This window comes from Fusarium vanettenii (assembly GCF_000151355.1).
Source record: "Fusarium vanettenii 77-13-4 chromosome 11 genomic scaffold NECHAsca_30_chr11_1_0, whole genome shotgun sequence".
NCBI lineage: Eukaryota > Fungi > Ascomycota > Sordariomycetes > Hypocreales > Nectriaceae > Fusarium > Fusarium vanettenii.
The window spans coordinates 384,382-402,252 of NW_003315855.1; the positions used below are offsets into that span (position 1 = coordinate 384,382).

General features: G+C 49.9%; 7 protein-coding genes across 7 annotated transcripts; 2 read left to right on the forward strand and 5 right to left on the reverse strand.

Moving 5' to 3' along the window:
* Positions 1-134: 134 nt before the first annotated feature.
* On the reverse strand, positions 135-1,511 carry NECHADRAFT_51410 (uncharacterized protein; the record flags this gene model as incomplete). The annotated part of the gene is made up of 1 exon (XM_003043165.1): positions 135-1,511. One exon carries the CDS (start codon positions 1,509-1,511, stop codon positions 135-137), a length of 1,377 nt encoding a protein of 458 aa, XP_003043211.1.
* A 1,916-nt stretch (positions 1,512-3,427) lies between these two features.
* On the reverse strand, positions 3,428-4,502 carry NECHADRAFT_86380 (uncharacterized protein; the record flags this gene model as incomplete). Its single annotated transcript, XM_003043166.1, has 3 exons — positions 3,428-3,885; positions 3,937-3,988; positions 4,038-4,502. The coding sequence occupies 3 exons, from the start codon at positions 4,500-4,502 to the stop codon at positions 3,428-3,430; spliced, it is 975 nt and encodes a 324-aa protein (XP_003043212.1).
* A 1,766-nt stretch (positions 4,503-6,268) lies between these two features.
* Positions 6,269-7,549, reverse strand: NECHADRAFT_86381 (uncharacterized protein; the record flags this gene model as incomplete). Its single annotated transcript, XM_003043167.1, has 1 exon — positions 6,269-7,549. The coding sequence occupies one exon, from the start codon at positions 7,547-7,549 to the stop codon at positions 6,269-6,271; it is 1,281 nt and encodes a 426-aa protein (XP_003043213.1).
* Positions 7,550-8,240: 691 nt separating this feature from the next.
* NECHADRAFT_51518 (uncharacterized protein) lies at positions 8,241-9,766 on the reverse strand (the record flags this gene model as incomplete). The annotated part of the gene is made up of 3 exons (XM_003043168.1): positions 8,241-8,762; positions 8,808-8,985; positions 9,060-9,766. Coding segments are annotated over 3 exons (1,407 nt in total), but the record flags the coding sequence as incomplete, so codon positions are not given.
* A 1,246-nt stretch (positions 9,767-11,012) lies between these two features.
* Positions 11,013-11,717, forward strand: NECHADRAFT_7781 (uncharacterized protein; the record flags this gene model as incomplete). The annotated part of the gene is made up of 2 exons (XM_003043069.1): positions 11,013-11,063; positions 11,115-11,717. Coding segments are annotated over 2 exons (654 nt in total), but the record flags the coding sequence as incomplete, so codon positions are not given.
* Positions 11,718-12,138: 421 nt separating this feature from the next.
* On the reverse strand, positions 12,139-13,602 carry NECHADRAFT_86384 (uncharacterized protein; the record flags this gene model as incomplete). The annotated part of the gene is made up of 1 exon (XM_003043169.1): positions 12,139-13,602. One exon carries the CDS (start codon positions 13,600-13,602, stop codon positions 12,139-12,141), a length of 1,464 nt encoding a protein of 487 aa, XP_003043215.1.
* Positions 13,603-15,525: 1,923 nt separating this feature from the next.
* Positions 15,526-17,651, forward strand: NECHADRAFT_86385 (uncharacterized protein; the record flags this gene model as incomplete). Its single annotated transcript, XM_003043070.1, has 2 exons — positions 15,526-17,041; positions 17,104-17,651. The coding sequence occupies 2 exons, from the start codon at positions 15,526-15,528 to the stop codon at positions 17,649-17,651; spliced, it is 2,064 nt and encodes a 687-aa protein (XP_003043116.1).
* Positions 17,652-17,871: the final 220 nt, after the last annotated feature.

The window sequence follows — 17,871 nt, forward strand, 5'->3', positions numbered from 1 at the left end:
TTGAAATGGTCACAGGCAGGATCAGACACATTAGATTGTAGATTGAACTCGTTTATATCTTCAAACGCTATCATTATTTATGACCGATGCATCATCGCTCCTAATCATCGCTACTTTATAATGCGGTAAATCGCTCAAGCCATATCATCCTCCTTTCGCTTCTCGTGCTCCTCAACAATAGCACCACTCTTCTCCTTGTCAATGATCTCCTCAAGAGTGGGCTCCGCCTTGGGGGCCATGATACCCATGCCATTTCGAACCCAGTGAACAGTGACGTAACCAAGGACGTAGACAAAGCCAACCATGGGGACAAGGTAGCTAATGCGAGTTCCCTTGGCGTCGGCAATGGCACCCTGGATGGGAGGGAAGATGGCACCACCTGAAACACCCATGACGAGAACACCTGCAGCGCGTCGAGTGTGGCGACCGAGGTTCTTGGTACCCATGGCGAAGATGGTAGGGTACATGGGAGCTTCGAAGAAGAAGATGGCGATCAGGACTCCAACGCTAGCAGCACCCTTGCCAGCGCTGACGTAGGCAGTGAGGGCAATAGCGAAGACAGAGTAGATGACCATGATAAAGTCGGAGCGGAAGAAGACAGCCAGACCCGTGGCAACGAATCGACCGACAGTAAAGGTGATGAGAGCGTAGCTGAGCATGGTGCTGGCCTTGCTGGTGGTGAAGCCACCGTTCTCATGAGCGTAGTTGATGAAGAATGTGGCAATGGTGACCTGGGCACCGACGTAGCACATCTGAGCACCAAAGGCGAACCACATGTTGTACTGCTTCCAGAAAGATCCCTGAGCAGCCTGTCCATGAGCCTCATCCTCAATGACAGCCTCAGAGACTTCGGGGAGCTTGGCAAACAGGAAGAGCACGGCGACAGCAGCGCCAGCGCAGGCCACAGCGAGGTAGACAAACTGCACATTCTTGAGACTGTTCTGGTTCTCGCCCTGGAAGAAGTACTTGGAGGCGATGAGGGGACCGATGAAAGAGGCGACTCCGTTCCAAGACTGGCAGAATTGGAGTCGAGCTGAAGCAGATTCAGGCTTGCCAATGACGACGGCGTACGAGTTGGCTGCTGTCTCTAGCGTGGCGAGACCGCAGGCGATGACCAGGGTGCAAGCGCAAAAGCCGCCAAACACGGCACGGCCGTTGCTGTTGGAGTCGGCAGATTTGGCGACGGGCCAGAAGAGAATGGCACCAAGAGAGTACAGAGCCAAGCCCATCAGAATAGTCAACTTGTAACCCTTTCGCTTGAGGACTTCGGCGGCGACAGGTGAGAAGAGGAGGTAACCACCGCCAAAGTACATGACCTGAAGGCCAGTAGACTCAAGACGAGTGATTTTGAGGACCTCTTGGAAATGCTTGTTGAGGACATCGAGAAGACCGTAGGAGAAACCCCACAGGAAGAAGAGGGAGATGATGAGCGACAGGGGAAAGATGAGGGCTCGACCCGTGAGGTAGCCACCTGCCAACTGAGGGGCAGCAGTAGGAATAGCACCGGCCATTGTAGATGATTGAGATGGAAGTGAGGATGATGAGATGATTCAAGCAAGAATTGTCCTTGATCATTGCCATCTTTATATCTCTTGTCGTGGCGGATCCTGTCGCCCCGATAACCTAACCTCCACTTCCCCAACAAGACCCCATCCCCAGGCTCATCCCTTGATGTGGAGGAGGAGACCAACGCGGAGCAAGGTCCCCTCCTCCGCTTCCCCAAGGTCGAATGCGAAAAAAAAAATTCTCGCGGTGTCACCGTCCCCCGCTAGGTAAATCGAGACCGTCCTCGAAGCCGTCCGGGGAAGAACCATAAAACAAGCTACAACGGGCCGTTACCCAGTAAGAGTCGTCCCCCGCCACACCAGCCTGGTAACGCCGAAGAAACCTTGCCTCAAGGGGACAAGCAGGGGAGCGCCGTTGTGGGGAGTTGGAGACAAGTCGGTCCGACACGACGCCCGTCGGTTTTTGGTAGGAGGCGGCATTTAAGGGCGATCCCCCGTGGAGGATAGTACTGTTGGGCTATTGTATGTGCCGGGGCTTTAGGTATTCGGCCCTTTGTTCATGGGTTCCGGCGCCATGTACCGGTGTCGGAGTGGGCGTGATGATGAAATAGGAGTTGAGGGGAGCTTGGCAGAGGTTGGAGATGGATGATTGTAAAGAGCAGCATGATCCGATCACCGGTCCATTCACCTTTTTTGTTGGCTTCATCGTACCGGTTTGCTTGGGGTAGCTTTTGTTCCAGATTTGGGTGGCATACGATTGGTTGGTCTAGATCCTTGTGGTGTTTTACCTCCCCGCAGGCCACGCAGCCAAGGGGAGAATAAGGCCGAGTATATGACTCGACATTCTTGCTTGTGCCATGTGTGTCTTGGGTTAGCTATGTTTGCGTCTCCGTCTTTCAAGGCAAGGGTAGATCATCACGTTGTCTCCAACCTCGAGACTCACTGAAATGACATCGACCACGTGGTGTGCCTCGTGCAAACGTGCGAACACAGAGGGGCTGTCTGAGTTGGAGGTGTTGTGAGCGAAATAAGACTTCCCCCCAATGATACCTACCGCATGGCAGGAACACTGTCGATCTCTGAAGGATGATCCCTCGTTTCTTCAATCACATCTCAATCCTTGACTCGAACCCATGTCCATTATGTAATTTAAGCATATTTTCCCTCACGCGGGTTTTAAGGCATCCATTGCAACATCTTGGCATGCATGAAAGTTTATTGCTGATGGTCGCATCTGACGAGTGTTCGTTGGTGGACAGAGATGAAGATCTCCCGGCTCAAAGGAAAGACGCGGTAACCAACTATACCAGACTGGTCATTCTAGGCTGGTCAGAGTCTCATTAAATTCCCCTCCACTCACCTTTTCATCACCCCGACTGACTGTGCGTGTATTTGTGTTTTGCCAGCGTGGATAAATCCTTTGATGCTATCTAGTATAGGGTGAGTGATGGACTACTGATGCATCCAAGAAGCATCTTGGGGGTACCACGTGATACACAAGATCACGTGAGGATATCGAGGCTGAAAACACCACATCTTGTGGTTCAGTTATCCCATCATGGGTTGGGCTTCAACTATATCAATAATACAACAAACAACACATCCTCACTCTTACAATCGATACAACAACCTCATTGGCCTACCCCTCTGGTTCCTGTACCAAGTACGCACTCGTGAGCGTGCTGACCTCAAAATACGTGATCAGCCACAACAAAGAACACAGTCACGAGCACTCAGCACCATGTCGAAAGGAAGGCATCGCACACAAAAGAATGTTCAATTTGAAGACCAAAATACAATACAAATCACTGGTTCCACCTAATAGTGTTGACAAAATCATAACGCCGACTCCCCCCGTTCTGCGTAGCCATTCTTCAAGCCGTCCCTGTCAACCACAGCCAACGCTCGGCAGTTACGGATGTTTACTGAGGCTGGCTGTTCTGAAACTCGTCAATCTTCTCTGCCGACTTGGCCACCCTCTCAGCCAGCCCATCAGAGAGTTCCAGAGCCTCCCTGTCATCCAACATCTCGAGAAGGCGCTTCTTCCAAAACGCCAACCTCGCAGAACTCAGAGGTTTGATACCCAAGCAAAGAGACCCTCCCCGCAAAGATCTAGCCGATGACTCATTGCACTCCTCTTCAGACGCCTGGCGCTCGAAAATAAGCTCCCCGTAGAATAGAATCCACTCTGTCGCAATCCACAATCGGCTATTGAGGATTGGCCCCTTGTCAAGCTTCTCTTCCAGTCCATCTCTAAGCTGCCAGATTGGGAAGTTGAGCCAAGGTACAAAAGTTTCGGTCTTGAAACGAGCAGCGAAGGAGTTGAGATTCTCCCAGCGAGACACATCTTCGGGCGTCCAGCCGTCACGCCAAGTGGGATCTGTGAATGTTAGCTTCATGGCACTTGTAAATATAGAGACCGAAAACTTACCAAACCAAAAGTCCCGCATGTAGATGCCCAACGCGAGCAAGTTTTTCCAATTCTAGAGATGTGTTAGTGTGCTATGATAACGAACTGAACAGTGTACCAACCTCGTCAAGTAGCTCATCGTCTCCATCAGACTCTTGCCCATCATATTCGTCAGACTCTTGCTCATCGTCTCCGTCAGACTCTTGCTCATCATATTCGTCAGACTCTTGCTCATCATATTCGTCAGACTCTTGCTCATCATATTCGTCAGACTCTTGTTCATCATCCATGTCAGTTTGTTGCAGATTCTGCATCGCCTGAACAAAGGTGTCCTGCCACGGGTGATCCGGCGGAAGACGATGGGCTACAGACACCACTATCGAACAGAGATTTGGAACGATCTCCCAACTCTGACCCGTAGCACTGTACGTGGCACCCAGTCTTCGAATGTCATCAGCCAGCGCGGCGGCCTTTGTTGGTACATCACCTGACCTGCCAAGACCGACTTTGATGACGTCAACGAGACGCTTTATAGAATCATCATCTTCTGAGTAGATGAGGCCGTCAAGATTGATGTGATCGCTCATTTTTTTCAAGTGTAGAAAACGGGTGCAGAGTGGATGTTGATGGTGTAAGTGGAGTGTTTTTGATGCAGGTGGGTTGACATGAAAGAAGCAAGTTGAAAGCCTTGGTTTTATAATGCGGGCTGACCTCTCACTAGGCCATCAGTCACGACAAAGGGCTCAAACTAGCTGAGTCCTGAACAGGGACACAAATGAACAACAGACAGTAAAGGAGGGTCTCACCGCAACCTAGTTGGTTCGGGTTGAGCGCGTGACGGAGCCCCGTGATGCCCCAACTAAGACGAGACAAAGAAGCAACGGCCACGTCAGTGACGCACCTGTTTCTTGGGTTGTGATGAAGTAGTGTTCGAACAAAGGAATACGTTGTGGCTTGCGGTCACCGTCTTTCAGTTCTTTGTTATAGTTGAAGCCCATCCCTCAATAGAATAACTGGGTTAGAACACCACGTGTCACCTAACCATGCAAAAACCCCCACAAATATGCGAAAGTGACATTTTAGCAATCAATATGTGCTGGCATCTCGGGTCGGTCTTGATGGAAAGAGAGGGGATATAAGAAGGCCAGCAACGGAGGCTGCTCCCCTGAAGGCCATCTTTACATCCACTTTCTCTCCTTGTTCTTCGAATAGAAATGAACTCCAACAGGAGACAGTGCTCTGTTTGTTCTGGTTCGAGATTCATCTCTCCTCGGATCCCTTGTTCTGACTGTTCAGCGACTGGAACGGTATGGATAATGGGAGCTTGCGCTTGCGCTAGATCTGGGACATACCCCGGTATGGCCTGTGGAAGCTGCTATAGCTTGGGAAGACCTCTTACCCCACTTGGTTGCTGGACCTGCAGGGGCAACGGAAGCTACATCAGCACCGCGACCGCGCCGTGCCCAAAGTGTTCTCAGAGAGTGCTCAGCCGTGTTCCAACCGATTCATCCTACGTATGCACATCCTCGCAGTTGGTCTCCCAGTCACTCACATCGCCCATCTATAGGTCACGTTTGGAGGGATGCCAAATATCGACGAAGGGCCAGATATTAACGTTAGGATATCAACATGGATGTACGCTCGAGATGTGAGGGCCCAGGTAGCCAACGCTCCAGCACCCGTCGGACGTGGCCAAAAGGGTTACCCCAGCTATTTTGGCAACATTGAGTTACTTTCGTTGCAGGTGCCCGCGCCTTGGGATCACATTCCTCTTGTACCAGGCCAGGCGATGACGCACACGATGAACAAAGACTCGGGAAGATGGCGAGCGATCTACAACAGCAACCACCCTCAGAATATTGTTGTGGTCTATCACGATCCTAAGGCAGGAAAAACAAACGGCGGGTCTGACAAATTTAGCTTTGGCGACTACCATCCCTCAGGGGGACTCAGAGGCGGGCGCGGATGAATGGAACATGGAAGATGACAACTCCAAGGTGGGAGATGACAGCGAGGATCCAAACAGCACAGAGGATGTGCCCATGTCGCGCTTTTGAGTCGAGAAGCAGCATCAAGTCTTGTGCATGGGAAGGGAACAAGGCTCTGGAGTTGGGTGATTGAGGTCTGCAGGATAAACGTGTGGTTTTTGTGGGAATAGATTGAAAACAAGGTTGACATTTGACTGAGAGTTATTAATTGTTGGATAGACGGTTCTGAAGATCACTCATTAGCATAGACATGGATTTCACAATTAGACGAGCCAACCCATTGCGATACATCGAGCAATCTTTTCTATTTTATGCAAACAATTGAACTCCTAAGAAAGCAAGAATCCCTCCCACTGCATTTCATATCAGTCGTCGTCAATTTTGTCCAACTCCTCCAACACGTCGCCCAAATCCGGCACATAAGTAAAATTTGTACCCAATCCCTCAATCCCCTCAAATGCCATGGCTGCCATGTTCTGCCACACCTGCGGAGGATACTCCTCATACTCCACGGTATCAAAGGTATCCATGTGCGCCCTCCAGTTCTCATCCGACAGGCTCACGCCCTTACCAAGCTCCTTCCACGAGGTAAACACTATGGCGTTGGCTAGCGGGTCTGACGGTCTCCGAACAACACTGATCTTGAAGTTGGTGGAGCATTTGGCGCACGTCCAGAGTTCATCACAGTGCCACTCAGCGAATGGGCTTATGACATCGACAGTCCAAGTCCAACATCCAATGGGGGCCTCCCAGACACAACTGCTCATATCCCAACCGTCGAGAACTGGGAGAGTCGTGGTATCTTTGCTCAAAACGTGGTTGTAAATCTTCACGTCAGGGCTCTCTTCCTCTGGGTTGAAGATGTAGGGCCAGATCATGTCCCAGCTGACATGCCCGCATACTCCGGTCAACCACCAATTCTCATAGAGAAGGTCGTTGAGGTTTGCCACGTTTTGCGAGAGATCAGGGCCAGGTTGGAGAAGCAGGACATTCTCTGTCTTGAGAATGAGTTGACCCTCACCGAAGCGTCCCTCACAGAAGCGTGCCGATGTCCTGCTTGAGATCTTGGCCCCTTTAGTCTTGTACACGTTTCGATCAGCCAGACAATTGACAATGTAGTTGCCGTTCTTGAGTCTGAAAGATCGACAAACCGCAGCGACAATGTCGAAATAAACGTGGTAAGGGAGGAACGGGGAGTCGAGATAGCCCTGCTGGATGACTTCCGAGTTGCCATCGAGGATGCATTCCCTTTGGCCTTCAGCGTCGTTCCACCAACGATCGCCTCTCGGGGGGTGAAACTTGGCGCACACGTGGCAAAGAATGTCGAAGGGCATGAACCCTTCCCGGTCTAGGCGAGTGAGAAACTGGATTTTATCTTCTGGATGAAGAAAGTCCAATTTTCCGGTGCAGCAGTATGCTCGTCGGTCTGTGTAAGCGAAGGAGGCTTTGTCGGCGGGGTCGAGAAGATCGGCAATATCCATCAGTAGCTCGTTTGGGAGGATGTTGAAGGGGTTGCGGGGCTTGGGAACAACGCGCAGATCTTTCTTGCCAGACTTGGAAACATGGCTTTCTATAGTTCTGGCTGGTCGTATAGCCCAAATGAGAAGACGGGCAGCGTATACTGTCAGGGGGATCATATCAATCATGATGAAAGTGTAGTTGATGAATGACGCTTGTGCTTGAGTGGTAATTGATATGGTGTAAGTAAATCCTCGGTTGATCGTCTTGAGTCTACCAGTCTAGAGCAATCGAAGCAAGGGAGCATTATATAGATCAAAAGATTCATTGAGGTTTCACTAGAAACTCAGAACATCATTGGGGTTGATGCATCAAACAACTGTAAGTGGGTAAGTTGTACAGAGTTTCGATGTGCAGCTGAACTGTGTAATCTCATATGAGGTCTGGTATTAACTTTGCGTTCAGATGAGATGTTAGACTTTGAATCCGCATGTCTCCTATCAATGATACTCGCTGTGTTGCTGAATTGCTTGCGGTGTACGCGGATTGACAGGTATTCAAGCAATATAACAACACATAATCACTTGATTAGAAGGATAAGCCTACGCATGTTTAACTGATATAAACTTTGCACATGCGCATAATTTTTTCACCTTGCTCTTGTTCAAGTTGGGATGCCTAAATCTATCTCTGATGCAAAGTACCACGTCTGCCTGCATCAACATCCACTCACTGACTACGACGTGACTCAAATCAAATATTCAAGAGTAAACATTGCAGGACTCAGCCATACGGGGCTTGGAGAAGAGTTGAATCAGACCTTCAAATAAGAGCGTGACACAACCGAGATTCGCAAAGTCAACATGTCCATTCCTGCAACTATAAAGTCAATATTGGCGCATCCTCCCGAGCCCTCTTTATCGCCCTCACAGCCATGGTAGTGATGACACCCCGACTCCCAAGCTTGACAGCCTCCTTGCCATACTTCCACAGCCACTGCTTCTCCCAGCCTCCATCAAGTAACTGCGTTTCAAGCAACGTCTTGATATCTCTCTTGTTCATAATCCCAAGAGCCTGCGCAGCCAGAGATCGTAGAGCAGCACCAAAAAGGTTCCTATCGCACCCGACACGATCCTGAATCTGTGAGCTGAGCAGGCGTCGCATCTCATTCAGAGCCTCGTCGTCCGGACGCTTCCCACAGACGTCGCTGAGGAGGAAGAGAAACCAATCCGGGTTCTCGTAGTAGCGCGTTCCCAAAAGGTAGGCCTCAGTTTTCAGTAGACGGCAAAGGTACTGGTAGACGTTGGGGAGCTTATCGATCTGGCCGCTGAGATAAAAGTAACGAAAGACGTTGGCGCAGATGCCGTGGCAGAACCGAGGGCGACAGGTTTGAAGCCAGCACTGCGTCACGTTAGAAGTGAGCTTTCTTCGCCAGGTGCTACTAACGTATGGCAGGCCGTCCGGGTTGAGATGGGATAGAATCTCGTTTACAGCAAATGACTCCTCCTCGGCTGAAACGTCGCCAAGGACATGCATGGCCAACGACGTCGTGTCTGCATCATTTGGATAAACGGTATCAAAGAACACGGGTTCTCCAATAAAAGTAGTTCCAAGTTGGACCAGCCTTTTCCAGTGTCACTAGACCTCTGCAATATGTCAGTCATAGCATAATCTTGGATGTGATTTGCCAAAGCTCACCTGTCCCCAGTATGCTCTAGTATGATGAGCTGAGAATAATTGTCGGGCTGTGTCTCTCCTTTGTTTGTCTCACAAAAGAGATTCTTGGCGTTGCGCCTGAGAAACTCTAACCCACGAGCAACAGGGTCGCCAAGGAGGTTATTCAGAGTAGCCACCACAGAACTCGTGTCAGTCAGATGAACACCTCGGAAGCCCAGAGACTGTGCCGCCACGACATTTTCGATTCGGTCATCCACAAATATGCACGCCTCAGAGGGTATCATGCAGTCCTCCAAGAACCTTTCGTAGCAGGCTATGTCAGGTTTTCGGAAACCTGTCAAGCCAGAAGCGTAAAAGTCGTCAAAGATACCCCATTCTTCGATCAAGGGCTTGAGATCTTGAAAATCTTCCGTAGGGACGTTGGAGAGCCCAAACACTTTTAGTTCAGAGTTGTTCAGCTTGAGCTTCTTGATCTCTTCAATGAGTTCTTTGTTAGGTCGCAAAGATTCCCTCATGACATCCAGCGCTTCAGCCCAGGAGGTTGGATTGAAGCCAAAGTCCCGGCAGATGGCATCATAGCAAGACTTCTTAGAGGTTTTGCTTCTCTCGTAGTCATGCCAGATAGGTGAGTCTAATGCATTGCTGATTTGACGGGGAGTGAGGGTCTTGACATTGTTGGCTGAGTAGAGCAGCAGCACACCACCTAGGTCCAGAACCAGCGAAGAAAAGCTGCCGAGGGATATGGTTATTGCGCTGGTGTTTGAGAAATAATAATAGAAGAGACAAAGGCAGATGATGACCGACGATTATGGTGGTCTAAATACTCACGGGTTCGTCATAGTGAATACTCATCTACATCGACCACAGTCACTGGTGTTCTTCCCGTACTAAAAAAAAGGAGCGTAACCCAGCTGAGAAAAAGAAACATGATCACTAATACGCGGTACAGTAGCTTAATCACCAGACCAATCCAGCCTCGTCATCCAGCCCTCTGGATGATATCCATGCCTTGGCAGATCCGCGAGAGTGGCTTGCTACTGTCCCGTGTCTCAGTTGAAGGTAAGCTAAGACAAATCCTACAACTCGATTGGATCATGTGATAACCATCTACAGACCAACTAATTCTTCGCGGATATCTCGCCTCTACTCACTGGCTTAGTATACGAGTGTTGCACAATGGCTTGCCGTCACATGGTAAATTGCCACGCAGCCTGGCCTTGATTGCAACGTGTTACTTCGGTCTAACCTTTTTCTCGCTGCACATCCTTCTCGTTCATTTTTTGCTGCCATTCGCGGCCCGATTTACCATGGCATCGATGACGGAGGAGACAATGAGGCTTTCTTGTCGCCTTGAGGAGGGAAAATAAACAAGGGGCGACAAAATATTTCTCGTCCCTGATACATACAACACACTGCATCGATTCATTCCATCTACGTGATTATGTAACATGTATTACGCCTCATTTCTCTGTTCTTCCTCCCTGCCCGTTTTTCCCTGTGAGAGAGCCGCATGCACGATGACGGTTTCTGGCTCTGCCTCGGCTGCCTACTTGTCAACGGCTGTATTCCATCGCATTCGTGCCGTCATGCCTGTAGTCGCTCACGTCCAATAGGAAAAGGGGGTGGAGGTCTTTCTGATGATGCTGCCTGCAGGGATCAAAACTTATTTCCGCCTCAACACCCTGGTACCCAAAACCTTTTTCCGAGCTTGAGTGACAACATCATAACTCACCAAAAACTATTTTCCGTAAAGTTTTCAACTTTTTGGCATGATATAAACCCGGTAGCTTGACTGCGTGCTCATAAGAAGCCTCGTGTCCTTTTTGCCTAGCTTATCAACAACCATTTCATCCTTTTCCTCCGCCAGCTGCAACCATTAAACGCTCCGCCGCAAACAAGATGGATATTCTTCCTATTCTCAACGAGGTCTTTGCCATCAACCCAAATGGGGAAGATAACAAGGCCTTTTTCAACCATGGAATCAACTGGCTCTGGGCTGTGACGGCCATCCACATCGTCACCTTTGTACGTTCACGACGACTCTATCCAAATTTCTCCACTAACATGTTCTTTCAGCTGGCCATCCTGTCCCTTTGCTTCGTCGTACCCGAGAGCAAGCGAGTCTTCCATTACCTCTTTACCGTCGCTGTCCTCGTCGGTGCCGTCAGCTACTACGGTCAAGCCGCAACCACCACCCTCTTCTTTGCCCGATACGCCAACTGGCTCGTTGCCTTTCCTTCTCTCGCCCTCGGCCTTGGCTTGGCCAGTGGTGTCTCTTGGACCACCATCGCGTGCAACATGGCCATCACTTGGCTCTGGATCCTCCCATACTTTGTTGCCTCCTTGACCTTGACCTCCTACAAGTGGGGTTTCTTTGCGTTCGGCACCGTGTCATACTTTATCCTCGCCATGAGCACCCTCAATGAGAGCTACAAGGAGGCAAAGCGTCGAGGAATCGGCCGAGACTACCTAATCTTGGCCGGATGGGTCAATTTCATGTGGTTCATCTACCCCATCGCCTTTGGCATCAGCGACGGTGGCCACAAAGTCAGTAGGACAGTGGGATCCATCATTTTTGGTGTCTTGGACGTTTTGCTCCTGCCCATCTTTGCCTTTGTCTTTACCTGGTTTGCGAACAAATGGGACTGGCGTAAGCTGGAACTCGACTTTAGTGCTTACCGTGGACGTCGTCAGCCAGAGATGGAGACTGCTCTAGTTTGAGGGGGTCCCGGGGCAGGTGCTTAGTCAATAGAAGCTCATGCTCTATGAACTAATGGTACTTGTTCTGGATTTCTTCACGTGATAGCTATCAAGGAGGTGTTGTGCCTGGGGCAGTGTGTTTTCATAGTCCGTGGTGGAATTTTTGCTGGATTCTTGTTGACTATAGCGCTGCTGTAGCTTCCAATGGTACCTTTTATTTCCTTTGTAGCTCAAGTCTAGATTTTTCCTAGTAGATAGGAATTACACTGTTGCTTAACTTGGACAGTAATTTGTCTTTTGAGTTGCATCTTTATCGAGAAGCTCTTGATCATAGGTTCAATGCCTCGTCGCACGGCGCTGCCCATCAAATAACTACTCGCAACCCAGGGCTCCGTCTGGATCATATAGAACCAGCATTCTGGTACCTATACTCCGGTGCTCCAGCCCACTGAGAGTAAGAGTTGCTGCCCGTGAAATGCTTTCCTTTGCCAAGCCATCCTGTGACTGGAGTCCTCTTGCATCCATCCAGCTTCTTTCCTGTGAACCTCTCTTCAAGCCAGGTCATCCACGTCAACCTCGCCGCGGTGATAATCGGAGTATGACCAAGTTCATCCACAACCATATACTCAAGAGCATTGTCTGGGTATAGCCTGCACGTTTCTGTTACAATCTTATCCGTGACTGCCTCTGCTATGAAAGCGTCCTCGGGACCCTGCACCACCAACATGGGCCCTGTGAATGGCTTTTTTCCAACATTTCCAATCTTCTCAAATGCTTGAGCATGGTACGATGAGTTATACCAACCTGGCTTGGCAAGCGCATCTCCCGGCTCGGTGAGGAAGAGTTGTTGAAACACAGAGGCTCCTCCTTGGATTTGAGCCAACAACTTGGTCCTGGCAATGGCCAGTGGCTGAAGCCATTGGTCGAGAGTAAAGCCGGGGAAAATGCTCGACACATGCATCGAGACAATGCTAGCAAATGCTGGGCTTGGCAGCATTTCGGTGATGGGGGCAAAAGAAATGGTTCCAACATAGCCTTTGATGAGATTCTTGAACGCGTTTTTCTTGCCAGAGGCAAGCAGCTCGGCTGCACTCCAAGCTACACCGCCGCCTTGGCTGTGTCCAGCGACAGCAAATTTCCCACTGAGCCGCTCGCCAAATGCCTCTAATGCGGCTTCCATGGCATACAGGGTGTCTTGACCAGCCGCGGGCATAGCAAAGTACTGATGAGGAATTGTACTTCCGTCCCAAGACTTTTCCAGTCCGAGTCCAGCATAGTCTGGTGCAACAACAGCGTAGCCAGCCTGCACGAGATGGTTGGGCATCTTGTCGTCGTATTGTAGAGTACGGAATGAAGATGGCCCTGCGTCGGCAAAGTATCCGGATGTACCGTGGGCCCAGAGCACAGCAGGGGCCTTGTCTTCGGGCTCACCAGCAAATTGACGCGGGGTAAAGGGCCACAGGATGTAAGCACTAGCAGGAATGACAGTGCCGTTGATGTCCTGGGTGGTGTATAGGATCCTGCTGAGAGAGGACCCGGAGGCGATGTTGAAAGGTGCAGGGTCCGTCACTTCCTGAACTTTGAGAACTTGGCCAGGTCGCAGATCGGCTTTCTTTGGGGGAAGAGTGTAAAAGTCATCTTGTCTGGGTCCGCCGTTTGCGAGATTGGATCGATCAAAGTTGATGATGGCATTGATGCTGGACGCTACCGTCTCAGACAGCCCGGCAGCCTTGATCTGGGCAGGAGTCAAGGCGAAGGAAGAGTTGAAGTCTGTTGAGAAAGGGACCGCTGGAGGGATCTGTTGGGCCAGGGAAGCTGTACCCCAGATGGCCTGGGCGAAAAGCAGATTTGTCGAAACCTTCATGTTTTGCTGCTAGATCTTGCTTTGGATGTGGCTGTGATGAATCTTCTGCAGGAATGATTGGATGCTCATACTTATACGACTTCTCGCTCCTATCTTACATGACCATCAGATCTTTCGTCGTATCTCACCTCATCATCCAGAATTGCGAATAACGTTGAACCCCAGTCTCTGTAGGGAGGCACAGGAGCTGACTGCAGCCTCTGCGGACAATGAGCGGGAAATCTATAACGTTATGAGGCTGACAGGTAGAAGGCAGCCCGCTGAGTTCTCGCCGAGTGCGGAAGGATCTCTAGCCGCGGCCGAATGATTGGTTGTCAGCCGGGAGGTTCCACGGAGCCGAGCGGAATTGCGGAGATTTTGTTTAGAAAGCAGAATCCTTCCGGACATGACAAATTATCCAGAGAGTTGTTGATAGTGAGATGAGCTACTGTGGTTATTGAAGCTCAGATTGTGAGGTTGGACTATTAGAAATCGCGTTATTACAAATGCGGGAGTGAGTGGTTTGTTTGGGGACTGAAACAAGTTACTCAACTGACATTGTATGACCTCCTGCGAATAGGGTGAAAGGAGATAGATGATGTAAGCTTTGAATAAGGTATACACTAAATCGAGGGCCTGTATAGACGATCGCAGTGGTGTTATCATTACATGAATCGCTCTATTCTGACTGACCAAGTGTCTGTTCCGAGGTGTCAATGCCTCTGAAACGGCCTTAAGTAATAGGTCACACAAACACCCATAAGATGGGGGATGGTAAACCATGAAAAGGAATTAATAGAAGAGATCTGAACTTCCCTCACTGTTGACTCTCAAGAAAAGAGGGCTTTTCCAGTTTCATATCGCCCATATCTGCGCCGTGAAAACTGCACTTCATGATCAACCTGACTACCCTAGGTGATTGACTAAAGCACAGACGCAAAGCTGGCCATCAACATAACCGCTAAACTCAATCCCTTCTTCCAACCAATCACAGGACAACGTGGCCGAGTGGTTAAGGCGATGCCCTGCTATCCTGCATATCTAGGCATTGTGTTCGCACGCGTAGGTTCGAATCCTGCCGTTGTCGATGTTCTTTTTGACTTTTCTGAGTCTTTTTGAATGATTCTTTTGCTTCTGCGATATGAGATGCACATTTTCTGGTGTTTTGTTCTTGATTTCCTCTTTTGGATCATCTCGATCGGGTGGGGCGAGATCGTGGCGCCTTCCACGTGCTTCCCTAAGTCTTAGACCAGAATCACGTGTCGCGACCCTTCACCCCGGGGTTGTGCATGGTAACCAGCGAGAGGCATTGTAAAGTGCAATGCCTTGTTTCTGTCTTTTTGAACTTCTTTTTCTTGCACGAACTCTCGTTGTTTGTATCCTTCTCGTTGTGTTGTTCTGACATCAATTGGTTTCACGTGTGTGGCTGTTGGGCATGGTCAGCCACACCGCTTGTCGGGTCACGTGTCTCCATTCACCAGCCATCTCAGCCTTTCGGATTGTTGGAACATGTTCCTTTCTTGCTTCAAGATGGCATATCACCCTCTTATACATACGAATATTCAGGTCTCTAGCCCAGCAAATGAGGCTGCGCCATGCAAGTGATTTCGGTTGAGCAGCATCTGTTTGCGCCTCTTTCTGGCTATCTGTACAAGGTTAATGCAAAGCATAGTCTAGTCCTGTGCGAGTTGTATTAAGATCTGCATGCACAAATCAATTACCACCCAACCACCTCAACCTCTGCCAAGCTCACCCCCTTGCAGCTCTAACGCGCTCCGGCTAGTCAATGCTTCCACGCTTGAGGGGCTGTGCAGTTTGAAACCCCAAGTCGATGCCTTCATTTCAGAAAATCCAGCCTCTTTCAACAACCGTTTTTCGTGCCTCAAACCTTGGACCTTCTATACGACACCATCATAGGTGCAAACTTGACCAACAAATCTAGTCATGAACAGATCCAGGGATAAACTCTGCGCCTTTTGTCAACCCTTTGTCAACAAATGCGTCAGAGAGGCACTGGTATCATTTGAACATGAAACCGGGTGTTTTTCTTACCTTGAAACATCAGCCCGCGATGGTTGCCCTCTCTGCGGCGTTATCGTGGCTTGTATAGTTGACGGCAAAACACTGACCCCGTTGCACCTCCGGAGGAAAGATCTATCGCCGATAAAACTGAGTGTTTCTCTTGATTCACTCGACATCTCTGTTGATTCGGCCTCTGGAACGGAATTAGGGGTGGTGTCAGTGAAGACCCTTCGAGATCCCCCTGAAAGCTTTATTGAAGATGATGTATTGGGAGATCCATCTTTGCTACAGAAGGCACTTGAGGACAAAACCACCTCGCCTTTCCGCATATCTACCAACTTCCGCACGATTGACGAAGTCTTTGACGAGCGAAAGTATAAGGGCCGACGGGAGATGTATTGTGTTGAACGTAATGGAGCCGACATGCCCCGGAAGATATGCGACCTTGCCACCGAGGCAGGGCAACAAGAGATGGCTGGACTGGTGACGCAGCGGTTGGAGACATGCTGGGCTCATCACGAGCAGTGTGCTGGGCCGCAAGACCAAAACCTGGTCCTTCCCCTGTTGCCAACTCGTGTCTTGGATGTTGGGACGCCCGAATGCCCCTATCTTCGTCTACACGTTCCGGAAGATGGCGAGAGGAAGGAATACACATGCCTCAGCTATTGCTGGGGAACAGGAGTCCCCCAGTTCGGGACCACGAAAGCGACGTTGGATGATTTGCGAAAGCAAATTCCCTTTCAGCAGCTACCAAAGACAGTCCAAGACGCCATCGTGTTTACAAGACGACTCCGAACCCGGTATCTATGGGTTGATGCGCTGTGTATCATCCAAGACGACACTTCAGACTCCAGTGATTGGCAACGCGAAGTGGCTCGGTTCGGCACCTACTATCAAAATGCCCTCTGCACTTTGTCCGCGACCGGATCCTACGATTCCAGCGAAGGGCTCTTTCTTCCAAGTTGGGATCGAATTTACCCCACATACTTTTGTATGCTGTTGAATCGGGGTTCCCAAGAACCGCTATACTATACCTGGCTTCCATCGGTTCATGATCCTTGTTCGCTCATCTCCAAGACACCACTTTCGATGCGAGGATGGCCAGCTCAGGAAAAGTTACTATCTCCTCGGATTGTTCACTTCACCCGTCGGTACGTCGTCTGGGAGTGCTTTGAGCATATCGCTTCGGAGCGCGATCCAGAAGGAGATGTGACAACAGGGCTCGAGGAAGATGTTGACATACTGCCTGGTTTCTCAAAGTGGTGGATGCCCCACTTAGTAGGAGATCAGCATCCCATGTCTGCTTGGTCTACACTGTGTGATTGGTATATGAAGCAGAAGTTCTCAAGGAGATCAGACAGACTTCCGGCACTGTCTGGAGTGGTACAACGCCTTCAAGAAGATACCAAGAACCAGTTTTACGCTGGCTTGTGGGAAGGTAACATTGTTCTAGGGTTGGACTGGTGGGTTATGGACCCAGAGAGTATGCTCAACACCCAGGCCCTCTTTGCTCCTTCGTGGTCCTGGGTACATGCGACAGGAAAATTACGTCTCGAACATATGTCTTGGGAGAGCATATTCTCGACAGACGCGCATGCTTCAACCACAACTTCGGCCATAGAGCCCCGGATTCTTGCATCAAGGTTCGGGAAACTAGCCATGGAATTGATGGTTCGACAACTTCAGGCACCATAGCCATGTCCGGCATCCTCAGCACGCTGAACTTGGGAGAATTGCGCTATAAACAAGACTCAGGAACGAGCAATAGGTGGATGATGGATGGCGACCTGCCTATGGTGGCAATACATTGGGATCGATTACCTTTGGAGGTAGACCCTCATGACACCTACGTCTGCCTCCGACTGAGTGAATCCAAGGAAAGTTGGAAGGAAAGGCGCGAACAAGAGGTTATCAAGGCCCTGGTATTGGTTCTAGTGTCAAATGATGAAAATGGGACCCCTGAATACCGGAGGGTTGGGCGTGGTACTTTTTGGCAGGATATTTGGGACGGGGGTAAACCTGAGTGGAAGTACATGAAGCTTGTATAGGGGAGCAGTGGTCGTCTTGTATGAAGTGGGGGACAACTGTTGCTGGTTGTTTTGTATTTCGGGCCTGATTTAAAACGGTGAAGGAGCAAAGATGGCTGGATACTGAATTATGAATGGTTTCTTTTCTATTTGCACGCGGTGTTCCGGCGCCTTTGTAATGGAGATATGACGTGAAAATGGCCTGAAACAACTTACAAACGTCTGGCTTCAGTGGTAATAC